Source organism: Ictidomys tridecemlineatus, chromosome 10, assembly GCF_052094955.1.
Source record: "Ictidomys tridecemlineatus isolate mIctTri1 chromosome 10, mIctTri1.hap1, whole genome shotgun sequence".
NCBI classification, from domain to species: Eukaryota; Metazoa; Chordata; class Mammalia; order Rodentia; family Sciuridae; genus Ictidomys; species Ictidomys tridecemlineatus.
This window is the reverse complement of record NC_135486.1, coordinates 39633562-39652577: the sequence shown is the minus strand read 5'-3', so window position 1 is coordinate 39652577 and position 19016 is coordinate 39633562. Positions and strand designations below refer to the sequence as shown.

The window sequence follows — 19016 nt, the reverse complement described above, 5'->3', positions numbered from 1 at the left end:
AAATGTTCTCAACCTTATATAAGATTTTTATTTCTTATATAAGGTTTTATTTCCTTTTATTTCTATATCAGTAATGTTAATGACCTAGGCTATGATCCCTATCATTTTAGATTCTTAACACCTGAAAATATTTAAAAGACATTTTCTGGCCAATAGTTATTTGAGGTAAAGGTGTACTTTGTAAAACATGTGTGTAAAATTTCTAATTATAGGGGCCAGTGAAGATGCTTACATTCTCTAAAATACAGGTTATTCCTAAAAAAATGTAGATGTTCAATATATATATATATATGATGAAGTCTTGCTATACTGTCCAGGCTGGTCTCAAACTCATGGCATAAAGGATCTTACCTCAACTGCTGAAGTAACTAAGATCATAGGCAAAACATGCCACCATACCTGGCTTCACTAATTAAATCTTAATTATCTGTGCCACTGAAGTCATTAATAAAATGAAAATACTATATGTACAATCTGGTATGTATTCCAAGGTAGTACTCTTCTAATTATCTAAAAGGAAGTAAACAGAAAATTACTATATTCTTCTTCCTCAATAAATAGAAAACAGTAACACCTAGGAAAGAAAAGAGAATATAACTTTAAACTGTTATATGTTAACAATTACCATGTAATACTACACTTGATAAGTTAAAATATATAACCCTCCCAAGTACTGAAAAGGTCTTTTGTCTCTTTCTTCTGTCTCCCTGTAGTATTTCCACTACATGTGAAAGGAAGCAGAAAGAGAAAAACTTGTAAATTAGCATTTTTAGAAAATTCATGAAAAGGGCTAAGGTAACAAAGGTCTGGAAGGTTCTGGGATTACTTGTGATTATTCCCCCTCATTAACAACTTAGTGTTTATTTTCTACCATATCAAAATAGTTTCTCATTTAAGGATATGATAAGCTAAATATAAAATGTAAACTTTTAATGCAAAACAGGAAAATCCAGGCCATTTGATTCAAAGCACGTTTATAACAGGGGAGGAAACATTTATGGAGCAAATGTCTTCTGTGTGATAACTCTCTATAATCTCATTATTAGAGCAGCTTTTTAAATATTCTGTAAGAAATATTAAGATGATTAAATATGTATGTAGCTACAATGTGACAAATCCTATAAATGAGGTAACAGTGTGAAGTAGTTTCTGATGTCCTTAGACCATTTAATAGCCAATTCAAAAATTATACACCAAGAATTAATAATTAGGAAGATTCTATAAACATATGTATCTAGAGCGGAGCATTTTATTCAAGGAACCATGGATGAATGGAAATTTCTTGTGGGTCCCTGTGGAATGTGTCTTGGGTGAGAACCCATTTTTAAAAAATCCTTTTTTGAAAGTAATTAACCACCTCCTAAAATGTTAAGAACTACTCATTTTGGGGAATTTAAATAAAACTCAAATTATACCAGTGAAAAGTGGAAAGCATATTGTTTATTTGGCTGAATTTCCACTGTTAATTTTCATGAGCATTTAAAAATATTCTAATGGAAAAACTATCTTTATTTTTAAAAATTCAAAGACTAATTAAGGAATCTTTTTCAGACTATCCAGCTACATGTGATTAAAAAAAAAAAAAGTAACATCAGCTAATGAGAATTTTATGCTTTTAAAATCTTTGAAATATTAAATATAGTCTCACTAATTTTATTCCAACTATGGCACAAAATTTCAGATGATCTTGTGTACAGTTCTATTAAAAATTATTTGCCACTTCACATTTTCTAATTCTATAAGCTTTAATGTGCTGATAAACATTAAAATTATTATCAGCTTTCACTAATCCTAGACTCTACTTCCACTGTATGTGGAAAACAAATAAACAGAATAAATAAATATGTAAGAGGCAAACTATTGCCTAAAGGGCCCTGAATAATATAGAATGTAATTTTATTTCTCTTGTCTTTAATTACAAAAGAAAATATAATGGTCCTTGTAAAATAAAAAAATCAACAATTTAATTTGAAATCATGTCTTGCCCCCACATATTAAGCAAAGTTCCTCTGTATCTCCCAGGGATATGTTGGAAAGTAGCTGATGTTACTGATGATCTATCCTGTTGTTTGTTACTTAAAAATGCACCATATTTATTTTTTTAAGACAGATTCTTCCCTCCTATAGTTCTTATCTGTAGTAAAGCACTGCCAGTTGACTAATCTAACACCCATTCTATTCCCCTTGCCTGTCCCTGCTACTCAATCTGCAGAAACTAAATATTCACTCTGTCAGACTGCTTTGCAACTAGAGTCAGGGAATAAAAGGAAAAAGAGGGTGAGACAAAAGAAAACCTAAAACCACCCAAAAGAATGAAGAGATTAACAATAATAGTTTAAGGGAAAATAAAGAGACACAGAGGCAAAAAAGAGCCAACACATGAATAGCAGGCACCACCCCCCAAAGATGAAAAAGCAAAGCAGTTAAACAAAAGAGGTATGAAGAACTATTAATGAAGAAAAATACTTCAGAAGTATGAGCAAACTTTTAGAGTGAAAGAACATTAATCAACTAGGAAAAGTGACCCAGAAAAACTAACATTGATGTATACTCCAATAAAAAAAAAAAAACAAAAAACTGGCCATTAAAAAAAAAGTATCCTTTGGGCATTTAGGCAAAAACCTAAGTCTAGGTACAAGGGAAAGAAAATCACAGTGAAGTCAGGAGACAATGGAATAACATAGATAAGGTATTCCAGTAGAGAAGATCAACCATGGATTTTTACGTCACATCAAGTTGATCTTTAAAAATAAAGAATATACACAAACTGCTCTTAAAAATACAAGAACTCAGGGAATAATGTTTTCATGAGTCCTTCTGAATAAGCTCTAAATTACTCCCAAAATGACTGGAGATACTTTGATGTAAGGACACCATCCATTGTAATGGCACCCATGGGAGTACCAAAAAAAGAGGACAAGGGGGCAGAAATACTTAAATAACAACCCTAAGCAACTCAAAGGGCAAACATTAAATATATTACCTGTAAAACTACTAATGAATGTCGGGAAGAAAAATAATAGAATAGTGTACAATTAGTTAAAATGTTCTGACCATATAGGTATTATACAACTATCTAAAAAATGGAGTTGGGAACAGGATGGAGATTTTACAGAAAGTACAAGAATATTAAAATTATCATTAGATATTTACTGTGATAGTAAAAGGGTGTTACTTCACATTAGATGCTAAGGAAGAGAGAAGTAGGGAAAGTAGAAACTACTTTCTACTTCAGTATTCTCATTATAGGGAATCTAAATTAGCTATAGAAGAGAAACACAGGTATCATATTGTCATCATAAAGATAACCATAGAGCAAAAGTATACTTCCCTTAAAATACTAAAAGTAATATATTTTAAGGAAAACAGAAGGGAACAACAACAGCAACCCAGAGAGTATAAGCTTTTAAAAATTGTGCAAGGTTTTGTGTATATATTGTTCATTAAATCCTTGAATCACTGTTTCATCCTAATTTTAGAAAGGAGAATGCAGGCTCAGAGAAGTTAAGCAGCTAAATAAAGATCACATAGCTAAAAAAAATGTATCAAAATTGGAATTTGCTGGCACGATGGCACACATCTGTAACACCTTGGGAGACTGAGGCAGGAGGATCATGAGTTCAAACCCAGCCTCAGCAACTTAGTGAGGGCCTAAGTAACTCAGTAAGACCCTGTCTCTAAATAAAAAATACAAAAAGGTGCTGGGGATGTGGCTCAGTGGTTAAGTACCCTTGGGTTCAAGTCCCAGTACCAAATAAAATGAAGTAAAATAAAATATAAAAAATAAAAGGGCTAAAATAAAATATAAAAAATAAAAGGGCTGGGTTTGTAGCCCAGTGGTAGAGCACTCCTGAGTTCAAACACCACTACCACCAAAACAAACCAACCAACCAACAAAAAAAACAAACACACACACACATACACACACACAAAACAAAGGGATGGAGATGTGGCTCAGTGGATAAGTGCCCTGGTTAGAATTTGAATATGTATGTGTGTGTGTGTGTGTGTGTGTGTATGTGTGTGTGTGTGTGTGTGTATATATATATATATATACACTCTCGATCCATATACATAAGGCACATCTAGACTCACTTATGAGGGCTAAAAGAAAAAAATGATGGCTAGTTGAATTATTTGGGAGATTTAATATACGATATTATAATAATGCTAAAGCATGAATTAAATCTCAAAAATGGGCTGGGCATGTGGCTCAAGCTGTAATGCGCTCGCCTGGCGTGCACGGGGCGCTGGGTTCGATCCTCAGCACCACATAAAATAAAGATGTTGTGTTCACTGAAAACTGAAAAATAAAAATATTAAAAAAACTCTCTTTTTAAAAAAAATCTCAAAAATTTATGCCTATTTTAGGGTGGTCAACTATTATAGGGTCCCAGATGAATCTAAGAAAGATAGTAAAGCTTTTGACTACAGCAAAAAATTTTGGAACAATGCTCAAGTTGTAAACCTGATTTTGCAGCTTACTATCTGTATCATCTTGGGCAGGTTTCTTAATCTTTAACATCTAAGTTCATCTACAGAGTGTAAACAATATCTACTTCATAGTGCTACTATAAGGATCAAATGAGATGATGTATATGAAGCAGTTAACACTATCTCTGGAACAGGGTGAGTACTTGGTAAATAATACCTGTTATTAATTGCTATTATTAGCTCAACATGATCAGTAGTCTAACAAATAAACATCACTGGTCACACATTGGCAATACATTAAATTCCTGTAACACACTTCACTATGCTTGCCTGCAAATTTGTGACCATTAGTATTATTTTTAAAATATGAAAGAACAATTATATTGGATGCATCAGACACAGACTTGCAAACTTTTACTTTCTCCCTCAGAGCCCTGTTTTAGAAATAAGAAAGCACCTATAAACTGAAGGTACCATTCAAGCAGTCTCAGAGCATTTGAACTAGACATTTTAAGGGAACAAAAACTTAAAGTATACTGTCAAAAAGATCACAAAGACCAGATATATAAGAACATATGTATATAATATTTTGCTAAGTTGTTGAGGCTGGCTTTGAACTCAAAATCTTCCTGCTTCAGCCTCCCAAGTGACTTGAGATTACAGGCGTGCGCCACCTGGCTTATAATGAAATCTGTATAGTAATTTTTATAACACAAGTGGTATAAGAAGATCTGACCTGAGTCCTATCTAAGGAGTTCCAGTTACTAATGTATCAAGTGAGGTAGTACCAAAGTGATTCTACTGAGTGAACCCTGGATGACATTAAAGTCACTATAACTAAAACAGTTGAGGGAATGTTTGAATGAAGTGTAGCTAAAGCCAGAGAGAATTAGGGAAGGCTGAATGGAAGAATTAGTTCCACCTATAAGTTTTTTGTTCTTTCTTGTAAACCCAGGGCTGCTCTACCATTGAGCTACATCCTTAGTCCTTTTTATTTTTTGAGACAGGGTCTCTCTGAATTTCTCAGGCTGGCCTTGAACTTGTGATCCTCCTGCCTCGGCCTACTGTGTAGCTGTAATGACAGGTGCACACCACCACACTCAGTTTTTATTACCAGCTTTCCAATGATATGGGGAGTGTGAGTTGTCACACATGGCACATGGGGCAGGAAGACTACTACTGCACCATCAATCTTTACAAAGATGTGTTACTGAGATGGACTTCGGGAATGGCAGAATGAGGATGTCAGTGAACTTGCTTTCCCATAAAAACAGTTCTGAGTAGGCAAAGGAGAGAATAAGTGAATGTGAAAATAGGTCAATAGACATTATCCAGTTTGAGTCTGCTTATCCAGTACAGAAAGGGAAAAGAATGAAGAAAAATGAACAGAGTTTCAGAGACCCATAGGACACCATCCATTGTAATGGCATACATGGAATACCAAAAAAGAGGACAAGGGGGCAGAAATACTTAAATAACAACCCTAAGCAACTCAAAGTTGATGAAAAACATTAATTTGCACAATGAACTCTAGTTGAAACTCAACAAACCCCAAGTAGAATAAAGTCAAAGAAATCTATACCTAGTTACATGAAAGTCAAACTGACCAAAGTTAAAGAGAAGATGTTCAAAGCAGTAAGAAGAAAAAAACTTAGCCCCTGTGAGATCCTCAATACAAAGAATGGCTGATAAGGCATCAGAAAACCATGGACATAAAAAAACAAATATGATGACATCTTCAAAGTGTTCAAAAGGAAAAGACTGTTAGCTAAAATTACTCTTTCAAAGGGAAAAAGACTGTTAGAAAAAAAAGAAAAAGACTGTCGGAAAAAACTCTCCTTCAAAAATGATGGAGAAATTAAGACATTCCTAGAATAAAAAAACAAAAAGAGACTGGGGTCGTGGCTCAGTGGTACAGCACTTGCCTTGCATGCGTGAGGCACTGGGCTCAATCCTCAGCACCACATAAAAATAAATAAAATAAAACAAAGATATGTGTTCACCTACAACTAAAAAATATTAAAAAACAAAAATACCCCAAAGAGAATTTGTCACTATCAGATCTGCCCTTTAGGAAATACTAAAGGAATTTCTTTATGAAAAGGACACTATATGGTATTTTAAATCCATAGACAGAAATAAACAGCATGTGTAAAGATAACAATAAAAGTAAATATTAAAGATAATATATGTATTTTAATTTGTAACTTTTATTTTCTTCCTTAACAAAGCAGTAACATTAAGCAATTAATTATAAGTCTGTGTTGATGAACATGTAAGTGTAGAGATGTGATTTTTTTTAATGACAATAATACCACAAAGAAAGGGGGAGTAATTGAAAGTATATTGGATCAAAATTTGTTTATTACTGAAATTAAGTAATAAACCAAACTAGAATGTTTTAAAATGCTAACTGGAATCCCCAGGACAACCACTGTGAAAATAACTTCAAAAAAAAAAAAAAAAGAGAGAAAGAAACAAGGGAATTAAAACGATACTCAAGAAAATACCCATTCAATACAAAAGAAGACAGTAATAGTGAAGCAGAAAAACACAAAAACAAAATACATAAAACCTAGAAAAAAATGGCAGATGTAAATTCTCCCTTATTAGTAATTACATTAAACATAAATAGATGAAACACTCTAATCAAAAGATATTATATAAAATGTTTAAAAAACATGTTTCAACTACATGGTATTTATAAAAGACATGCTTTAAAGAAATACATACGTTGAAAGTAAAAGGATGAAAAATACGTACTATGCAAACAATAACAAGAAGAGAAATGGAGTGGCTATACTAATATAAGACGACATAAAAATTGTTGTTAGAGACAAAGGACATTTTATTATGATAAGGGTAATCTATGAGAATGTAACAATTATATATAGACATGTTCCTATCAACTAAGTCCCCACAATATCTAAAGTGAAAACAGAAATGCAGAGAGAAATAGATAACTGAACAATAATAGTTGGAGACTTATATATCTCACTTTCAAAGCACATAATAGAGAGATGATCAATAAGGTACCAGAAGACTTGAACCACACCATTAACAAATCAGGCTTATCAGACTTCTACCAAAGATTCCTTCCAATAATACAACATATAATTTTCTCAATGGGCACACATGAAACATTCTCCAGAATAGACTGTATACTAGGCCATAAAATTATTTAAAAGAACTCAAATCATACAAGGAATATTCTCTAAACAATGAAATAAAATCAATAACATAACAAAATTTGAGGAAGTCATAAACAGATAGAAATTAAGCAACCTATTCCTAAATGATTAATGATCAAAAAAGAAAACATATGGGAAATTAGAAAATATTTTTAGGTAAGTGAAAACAAAATACAACATATCAAAACTTATGGGAAACAAACATTCAAACAAGAACATGTAATAGCTCCAGTCACAATAGCTAAAAGGTGGAAATAAATATCAAACAACTAATAAATAAATAAAAATGTAGTAGTAGCCATACAATGGAATATTATTCAGCCACAAAAATGAGTACATTCCTACAAAAGGAATGAATCTTCAAAATATATAGTAAGTCCACAAAGTACACAGATTATAATATCATTTACATAAAATACACAAAACAGGTATAGAGACAGAAAACAAATTAGTAGTTGTGAGAGCCTAGGAAGATGGGGGAATGGAGAATGATTGCTAATGATAAAAGGATTTCCTTTTAGGTTGATATAAAGTTTTGGAACTAGATAGTGGTGACGACTGCAGAGCACGGTCAGTATATAAAATGCCACTGAATTATATACTTAAAAAAATTTTTTTATACCTTAATTTAATTAATTTATTAATTTATATGTGGTGCTGAGGATAGAACTCAGGGCCTTGCACATGCCAGGCGAGTCATCTACTGCTGAGCCACAACCCCAGCCCTTAAAAATGGATTATATAGTCAATTTTATGAACTATATTTTATCACAATAAAAAACATTTTGGGGAAAGAAAATAATGTTAAGAAAACATATTTAAAAATTTTACATAGACACTCAGAATCTAAAAGAGAGAGCCATGATTTCAGCAGAATATCAAAATATTAAAATTATCAAGACATAATCATGTTCCATACTTGTATGTGAGGCCAAGAGGCCTCAAGTGTGGGTTCATCCTCTTCTGGATCAAAATCTGGATTATCACTTGGAGGAAGAGTACGGAAGATATTAGCACTGATCTGCAAAGAAAAATACATTTAGATTTATGTTCTTATTACATAACTGAATTCAACAATGCAAAATGGAATACTTTTTAAGACCCTTGATTTAAGAAAAAAGTTGTGACTATAAATTTATTTCAAAAATCTATAAATTTCAAGATATGAAGGAGACAGGTGTTTCTCTCTTTTCTCTGCCCAATATCTGACTTCCTGAAGCTACTGAAGTTTATGGATTACTTCTAGATTCCTCTTCCTTAAATATCACTTCTTTCCAAGTTTTGCTTAAAAAGAAAGGGGAAGAGTAGGGCAAAATTACTAATCTTACCTATCTCTAACTTGATTCCTTAAATCTTTCCACCATTCCTTGCATATTCTAATACAGTCATATTCAATACTTACAACATGTAAACAAGTTCAATAAAACATCTCTATTCTTATATGTACATGCCACACTAAAGGACAGGTAAAAGGGCTTCATGATTATTACAGACATAGCTTATAACAAGTCATCATTTAATTCATTGTATTTCCTCTACTCTGAGACTTTTTAAAAACATATGATCTGAAATCAGGATTTGCTTTGAGATTCTTCATTTTAGATTCAGTGAAACATAGTATTTACAATTTCATCTTTTGCTTCCTCTATCTCCATACCAACATATTCTTTTTCTCCAGTGAAGGACAGACCATGGTTCCAATCCCTAGTTCTTTTAAGAATGATGATGGACTGACAGGACTGACAAACCAAATAGTTTAGTAAACATTTAAGGACAATTATGGGGTTGGTCATTTGAGATAAACTATCTAGGGGACAGAGGATAAGATAAGCAGCGTTTGATTTATGCAAGCAAGTTTCCAACTATTCTTCTTCTTTTTTTAATGAAGTGGCATCCATGGTAGAGTAATATTTCTAATAGTATTACTCTAAGACTTAACTAAAATAAACCAATTTAAAAAAAGACTTAACTACATCTCATATTTGTCAGTAGTAAAAGTTAATCTTGCAGCCACCAATAAAAGTATCTGTACATAACAAATATTCAGAAGAGTTTTAAAGGACTAAGTGAGAAAAATGGCTCAACTCTTACCTAGAAATTAAGTACCCAGAAGTTAAACAACAAAACGCACACACCTTTGCACTTTGGCAAAGAAATTAAATCCCAGAGTACATGTAGCAAATTACAGAATAGTCTGCAAAATTTTCAAAATTCCTGAATACAAACCTTTTGAAATCAATAATATTAAGAAATGATATTTTTTGTTGTTGTTGTTTTTGGTACTGGGGATTTAACCCAGGGGATTGCAATGAGCTACATCCACAGTCCATTTTATTTTTATTTTGAGACAATGTCTTGCCAAATTGCTCAGGGTCTTGAACTTGTAATCCTCTTGCCTTCGGAGTTGCTGGAATTATGGGTGTGAGCCATCACGCCTGGATTTTTTTTTTTTTTTTGATACCAGGGATTGAATCCAAGGGTGTTTGACCACTGAGCCATGTCCCCAGCCTTTTTTATTATTTATTTTGAGACAGGGTCTTACCAGGTTGCTTAGGGCCTTGCTAATTTGCTGAGGCTGGTTTTAAACCTGCTACCTCCTGCCTCAGCCTCACAAATTACTGGGATTATAGGCCTGTGCCACCATGCCTAGCAAGAAATGAAGCTTTTTATCCTTGGAATTTTTAAATGATAAAACAAAAATCAAAATAGGAACTCCATTAATATTTAATGTTTACATCCTCAAACTGTTGCTCCCTTTTTACTGTCTGCCCAAGTTTAGGAAACCACTTTCATTTTGATTAACATTCTCTCTATAGCTAATCTTTACAGGTTATACTTGCTATTAACTTTTTAAAAAATGTGTTCTTTTTAGATATACATGACAGTAGAATGTATTTTGACATATTACATATACATGGAGTATAACGTATTCTAATTAGGATCCCATTCTTGTGGTTGAACATGATGTGGAATTACACTTGTCATGTATTCATATATGAACACAGGAAAATTATGCCAGATTCATTCTACTTTTTCCTATTCCTATGCCCCCTTTCCTTCATTCCCCTTCCTCTAATCCAATGAACTTCTATTCTCCCCTCCCCCACCTTTATTGTGTGTTAGCATCCACATATCAGAAAGAACATTTGGCCTTTGGTTTTTGAAACTGGATTATTTCTCTTAGCATGATAGTCTCTAGTTCCATCCATTAACTGGCAAATACCATAATTTCATTCCTCTTTATGGCTGAGTAATATTTCACTGTGTGTGTGTGTGTATATATATATATACACACCACATTTTCTTTATCCATTCATCTGCTGAAAAGCACTTAGGCTGGTACTTGCCATTAAATTTTATACCATGGTATAAATTTAAATTGTGTACTTGGCAAATCTCTACTCCAGATGAATTTTTTGTGTTTTATTAGAATATAATGAAATATGAAAAATCACAAATCCCATGCAAATTTCTGTTTGGTGGATGAGGTTGAATTACCAATAAATAGTATCCTGAACACCATTACTTTAATAAAGGGGGTAATTTTCAGATCACATCAGACATTCTAAACATTTACTTGTATAGGCTGAGAATTCCTTATCCATAATGCCTAAGAGGTGTTTTGAATTCTGAAATTATTTTGGATTTTGGAATACTTATATATACATAATGACATATCTTGGAGATGGAATCCAGGTCTAAACACAAAACTCATTTAGGTCTTATAAACATAGCCTGAAAGTAATTTTATATAATATTTCTAGTGTACCTGTGTTTTGACTTCAACTCATCAGTGAAGTCAGGTATGAAAATTTCCACTGTATGAAATTTCCAGTGTTCAAAAAGTATTGTACATCTTATTTTGGATTAAGGATGCTTAATAAGAAGCATTACTTAACTTCTCAAAGGACCCAAGTTTTAATTAAAGTGTTATAGTCTACAAACACATTAAAATGTCCTAAATATCATTTCTTTTAAACCAAACTCCCTTACCCACTGCTTAAATATTTTATTCCCCAAAGTTTTTCATTGGTCTTCTCCTTCCCCTTTACAAGTTCTTTCTCAGTGACTACTCACTCCCCATGACATCATCTATTATCAATTTATATTGTACAATCTTGAGCCTACATTTTTTTTTTCCTAAGCTCAAGACTGTACTATCCAAAACTAGCCACCAATAATTGTGGCTGCTGAGAGCCAAAGCCAAGTAGAAATGACACATGGAATTTTTGGTTGAAAGGTGACACCAGCAAGCCATTGAGATGATAATGATTATGTTAAGATGTGCATTCAATTGGAGATTAGACCCCTGCTGTCCGCCTCTGCTGGATACTCTTGGAGAGTTCCCATTGGTTGGGGAAGTGCGGTAGGAGGGAATTCCGGAGGAGGGATTTCCTGTTGGTGTAGTGTGTCCCGGGAGAAGGCCGAGTGCGTGGCATTTGCGGGAGTTTTGGAAATAAAGTTTGTTCCTGCTTGAGTGGCTTGTGATTTTGTGCCCAGCCAGACTGTGGCATATGGCTACTAAATTCCCTAACTCCTAAGCAATGATAGCATCTGGTAAATGGATAGATAATCTTTCAAATGGACTAGTTTATAAAACATTCTTTTGGATGTATTAATTGCATACATTTATTAAAAATCAGTCTCCAATTCATAATTATACCTCAGATCTTACTTTGAATTTATATCAATCTGAGGAACATAAGTCTAGAGGCTTACCATTTTTACTATATCAGAATACGCTGATTCAACAATTACACCACGATTAGTTGAAACATACTCAACCAGTTCATTCAATGTTGCTCTTTTAATTTCTTTGCTCTTCAAGTCTGAAACAGAGTCCATGAAATCAAACAGTATACAACACTGCTGTAACTTCTGACAGAATAGCTCTTGTTGTTCATTTGAAGTGGCATCTATAAATAAAAATAAAGAAAAACTTAGAAATAACTTAAAAGTTACCTTATATAGTTATTAATTTTGTAGAAGTTACTTTCTTACATATTTAAAACCCTTCCCAGAAAGCTAGTGATGAATTCACCCACCTCATATTATGATTTAGGGACTTATTCTGAACTTCTCTCATTGTCCATAATCATTATTAATTCTGTTTAACATATCTGGAATCTTTTTCTTATTGCTCCCACTATCACTTTAGACCTTTGTCATACCTCATCTAGACCACAAAAGACATCCTAATTGTTCTCTTACATGGTCTCATAACCACTATCACTCCTGATTTATCTTCCAAACTACTTTGAAAAGCTAAAATCTTGCTAAAATGAGAATCAATATGCTCATACTCAATAATTTTCAGTGATCCCAAATAATAACAACCTGCTCATTCTCTGCAAAACTAGTTGTATTTTAAATAATAATTATTTTCTTAAATCCTTTAGAGTTATTACCCTTGAAGCAAAATGGTTATATGTATTTAATTCCAATTAATAACCTGATATTTTCCAAAACTGATATCCAGTTGCTTTTAATAAATAAACAGATGTCTGTTCAACATTGATACTTGCTCCCCAATTGTGCTAAACTTACAGATTGTATATGTATATGTATCTTTCTTTCAATCTATATATACACTGTAGAAAACGGTGACTAATTAGGCTGGTAGAATTATTCTCAAACTCTATAAGAAATCACCATAGGTCTCTCAGTTGCTTGATTATCTCTACTTTCAAAGATACCCTTAAACAGTATATATGCTTTATTATAACAGATAATATACCCATGTTACATCTTTTATAATTAAAACAATGAAATTCCAGTGTAACAAATAATTTGGGAAAATTTTAAAATTTTTTCCCTGATGCTTAAAGTAATATTGTGCTTCAATATGGCCAACTCTTATTCTCTCCTTTCTCTCACTCCTACCTCCTTGGTTCTCTTACTATTTTCTTAAGGCAAGGTCTTTGTTCAAAATCTTTATTCTATATAACTTTTTTTTTTTTTTTTTTTTTTGCAGTACCCAGGAGTGCTCTACCACTCCAGCCCTTTTTATTTTTTGAGACAGGATCTCACTTAGTTGCCCAAGCTGGCCTTGATCCCCCTGCTTTGGCCTCCAGAGTTACTAGGATTACAGTTGTGTGCCTCCAGGCCTTCTATCTGAAATATTTCACCAGACTTACTTCCCTATCTTTCCAAATTCTATACATTCTTTAAGAATAAACTTAGATCCCACATTTTCCACAAAATTTCCCTTGGGTAGGTCAGGATACAATGATGTCCCCTTTCACTGAACATTTATAGTAGTACTCACAACAACAATTTATAAAGTTGAATGTGTATTATCTTTAGGTCTATATTTAATGTTTCCAATGTTTCCTTTATCAATCCCCAAAAGATATCAGGCTTCTTAAGGACAAGAATCATTCATTGAGTAGGGTTTCCCTTATCTAGTAAAAAGTATTTAAGAAGTCCACAAACCTTTTACGCCTGAAAAGACTCTGAATTTGAACAATAAAGATTATGCACTTGGGGCTGAGGTTATGGCTAAGCGGTAGAGCATTCACCTAGCACGTGTGAGGCCCTGGGTTTGATCCTCAGCACCACATAAAAATAAAATAAATAAAATAAAGGTATTGTGTCCAACTACTACTGAAAAATAATAAAATATTTTTTAAAAGATTATGCTTACAACTTCTCTATTATAAGCATTCTTACAAATAAAGTCTGTCATACACTCAATATTATTTCTGTCTGGCAATGTCTTATAGTAATGTCACATATTGTTTTTTTCCTTGGCTATTTTTTCTCTGTTCACTTAATTTTATCCATTCATCTATTGATGGTCACCTAGGCTGGTTCCATTGTTTGGCTCTTGTATATTGTGCTGTGGGAAACAGTATGCATGTGTCACTAATGACAACTTTAATTCTTCAGGATAAATACTGAGGGGTGGAATAGTTAAGTGCTACGGTGATTCCATGCCTAGTCTTTTGTGAAACCTCCATACTGATTTCCATAGTGGTTGTACTAATTTACTATCCCTCCAACAGTGTAAAAGTGTTCCTTTTTCTCCACATCCTCTCCAGCATTTATTATTTTTGTATTCTTGATGACTGTCCTTGGCTATTTCCATTGAACTGATGTTAATTATCCATTCTCAATATGGATAACTCCATTCAGACTCACATGCTTCCTCACCTGGAATTCTCCCTCCAATATTAACTATATTGTCTACCAGAACTTTACTTCTAGTCTTAAAAATAAAAACACCTCTAGAAACATGTAAGTTCAGAACATCTTATAAGACAATACCATACAGCAACTAGAATTGTGGATGCTGACAGAGTAATTGCTTCACATCATACCCTGAGTACTACAGCACAGTCAAAAACCTGTGAGAAGGAGGTATGCACTCAACAAAAAGCATATTTTGGATTTTGATCTTTCCCTGGGATAGAGATACATGGTATGATACCCTTTCACAATGCTGGACATCAGTAGCAGCAAGTCATAGCTCATAGCATGTGATCAAAAGCGTAAACAACCAATACTCAATAATGTACTGTGTTGCTAACATATGATACTCATATGTATTAAATGATTTTTTTTTGTACCAGGGATTGTACCCAGGGTACTTAACCATTGAGCTACATCCCTAGCCCTTTTTTAATATTTTAATTAGAGACAGGGTCTTGCTGAGTTGCTTAGGGCTTCACTAAGGTGCTGAGGCTGGCTTTGAACTCATAATCCTCCTCCTCAGCCTACCAAGCTGCTGGGATTACAGGTGTGTGCTACCACGCCCAGCTATTAAATGCATTTATGACAGTGTTATTTTTGACTTAGAATGATTTTATTGAGTGTTATCCTGTGATAAGTTGCAGAGCATCTGTATTTGTTCAGTCACACTGAATTTAATTATCAATAAATTGCTGAGGCTGGCCTTGAATTTGTGATCCTCCTGCCTCAGCCTCTTGAGTTGTTGGGATTAAGGTGTGTGCCACTGTGCCTGTTTTAATAGTCTTGCACTGATGACATGCATCTATTTCAAACAAATATTAATTTCTTCTAAAATATGTAAATGAATCTTGAACAAACAGGGAGAGAGCATTTAAGATCCTATTAATTCCATTTAAATCAAGAAAAAATCCTATCCTATGTGTAAACTTGTAAGTATATACTTTGATCTCCCAAAGTATATACCACAAAGCAATTCAGACCCCAACTATTATAAGTGCAAAAATATTCAACAATTTCAAATGCCTTAAGTTTTTATGTTAACTCAAGGAAACATGACCACAATTTTAAGAATATTATGTAATAATTGATCTCCATCACCACATAAGAATATTATGCAATAACCTATGATATCAATTTGTATTTATATCTTCAATAACAACATCAGAGCTAAGTATTTACTAAAAGCACTCTACTAGAAAATGTAACTAAATCCTCAATTTAAAAAAAAAGGTCTCTGCATGAATATTATAAAAGATACAAGACAAACTGCACAATCAAGGAATTATCTAAACAAGAAAAACAGATGTGCCTTCCTTTTGCAAAATACATAATTAATTTAAACTTGCCTGGAAGATGATTTTCAAAATTCATCTTAGCTGTTTTCTATTATACTGTGATCCCACTAATGAATTCTCATAATTGTAAAAAATCCCTGCATAGTATCAAGTAGAGAGGGAATCAGACAACTCCAGGGAAGTGAAGTATTTCATCTTTGGAGAATTATTAATACACGTTTTAGAACTTTCCAAAGTTCTGACAAGTTGTTCCTAAATTCTTATGAAGTCTTTTTTCTGTCTTTTTTTTTTCTCCCAACATCCAACTTGAAGATGTATCTGGCTTACATTTTATGAAACAGTACTCTAGTGTACTGTTTTTCAAAGTGTGGGTTGTTAACCAATTGGGGTTAGGATCACTTCACTTGGTTATATCTAGAACTGACAACAACAATAACCAGGAAAACAAGCTAAAGTGGGAGGACTGCAAGTTTGAGGCCAGCCTCAGCAACTTAGTGAGGCCCTAGGCAACATAGTGGGATCCTGTGTCCAAATAGAAAATAAAAAGGGCTGAGGATGAGTGCCCCTGGGTTCAATCTCTGGTACAAAACAAAAACAACAATAAAACAAACAAAAAAGCCAGAGTGGAAAAAACAACAACAAAACAAAAACAGAGTGTATTGCATGTAAGTGTAAGAATTCATTTGAACTGTAAAAGGATACTAAGATGTGAAGTAAGATATATTTCATATTGTATTTTGCAGTTTTTTAAAAAACCACCGTTCCATAATATGTGAAATTAAGATCAAAGCCTGGAGTACAGTGGTGGCAGAGCACTTGCCTAGCATGTGTAAGACTCTAAGTTGGATCAATAGCACCACAAAAATAAACAAAACTAAAAACTAAAAAAATCTCATCCTATGTAGCATACATAAAATCATAAAGCAAATTTGTAACAAAGCTAGGATTCAAACCACCTAGACTGCACAAGTTCATTTAAAAGCTGTATTCTAAATCCTCACCCACTTAAGAGATTCACATGCACACTAATTAAAAGTGTCCATTTTGTTTACCTCTTATCCCTCCCTCTAGAATGTTAGTAGATATGGGGAGGGGGGGAGAGATGAACCTACAATAACAGAACAGAAAAGGCCTTACACAAGAGACTTCAACAAATTTTTTGAAAACTCAAAGTCAGAAACTGACAAAACCATGACAAAGGAAATCACATGCTAGAATAACAGAGGACTACAGATGAGGGTCCTACAGGACTCCAGTAGTTCAAGACTAAGAAATATCTAGTTGAATAGAGGAAGGGACTGAGACATGAACTGAAATGGAGGATTAAACAAAAAGTCTGGGCTGGGATGTAACTCAGTAGTAAAAATACATGCTTTAGCACACACAAGACCCTGGGCTTGATCCCCAATACCACAAAAACTTAATAAGTATATTTAAAACAGACCCCACTCCAGAAGGGAATCATGCATTCATACTCCTGGAAAAAAAAATTAAAAAGTTCTTCTCCAAAGAAATTGAATAGTCTCAGAGAGTCATGCTTTCTAGCTTTTAACTAGTTCCATGTTCAATTACTCTAAACAAAACCAGAGTCAATAACCACATCTAACTCCTGAAATGATTTTTTTTGTTCACTCATATATATGAAGTGGAAAACAAAGAATCAACAGCCATTTACAGAAAGCCTACAACAAGAAAAGAAAACCAAATAAACAGAAAAAATGACCCAGACAAAAGGATAATCCAGCATATCCCTGAATATTCATATGTCCTAAAGGGAAGGCTAAAAGTTTTTGCATTAAAAAAAAAACCCACAGAAGAACCAAAAGTAGATATCTATCAGATTTCTTATCAGTAAGAGTCCTGCCAGAAGATAACAGGTGAAGCCCAAAGACAAGCCTGGCTGATAGGGTAATCAGCCATGTGATAATGTAAATTAGAATCTTTCTTTTGGAGGGGGAGATTGGACTCAGGAGAACTTGACTACAGAGCCACATCCCCAGGCCTATTTTATATTTCATTTAGAGACAGGGTCTCAATGAGTTGCTCAATGCCTCGCTTTTGCGGAGGCTGGCTTTGAACTCGAAATCCTCCTGCCTCAGTCTTCCCAGCCACTGGGATTAGCATGCGCCACCATGCCCAGATGTAAATTAGAATCTTTAGGAAACTCCTGCAAAGAAGTTTTACATTGTATCCTTTGATCTTATTTTATGAGTCCTACTTAGGAAGCTGTACCACTAAATTAAGAGGACTTTAAGACAAGTTTGTTTTTTCCCCACACTGAATGTTCTACCTGACTACAGAAATGTCATGGAAAAGGAAAACTCTCACTCTCAAACACATGGTAGTTCATCCTCAATAAAGAACAAGGCCAGTATCCCAAGAAGCCTGTTCATAATGAATTTTCAACATCTAACTTGATTCCTTTAACCTATAGACTCACATATTTTTAATCACATTTAAATACAGATAATAATAATGCCAATTTATTAATTTAGGATGAGAAATTATTCCCCTATATACTATATTAGAATATTCTAATTAGGTGTTTTTATAGGTAGACCTCCAGGAGAAAACAAATCATAATCAGAATAATGCCTGGTGTATTCATTTTCTATTATTTAGAAACAAATTACCCCCTAAATTTCAGTTGCTTAAAATAATTATTATTATCTCCCAAGGTTTTTTGGGTCAAGGATTCAGACAGGACACCGCAGGGACAAGCTTATCTCTGCTCCATGATGTTTAAGTCTCAGCTAAAAAAACTAGAAAGTTAGGGACTGGAATTCTATGCAACTTAAACCACTCATAAAAGTGTGGCAGTTGATACTGGCTGTTGGCTCAAAAAAAGTACTAGAACACAGATGTGTAACCTTTCCATGGGGTATAAGCTTTCTCAAAACAT

At 33.6% G+C, this 19016-nt stretch overlaps 1 protein-coding gene across 1 annotated transcript in view; it reads right to left on the bottom strand.

Annotated features, from left to right (window-relative positions):
* The window catches only part of Ppp2r5a (protein phosphatase 2 regulatory subunit B'alpha), a 65729-nt gene that overhangs the window by 20920 nt on the left and 25793 nt on the right, over window positions 1-19016 (bottom strand). Inside the window, exons 2-3 of the mRNA XM_005329433.5 lie at window positions 12345-12541; window positions 8545-8646 (exon numbers count right to left, since the gene is read on the bottom strand). Of these exons, the coding sequence (XP_005329490.1) occupies window positions 8545-8646; window positions 12345-12541 (299 nt within the window). The remainder of the gene's footprint in view (window positions 1-8544; window positions 8647-12344; window positions 12542-19016) is intronic.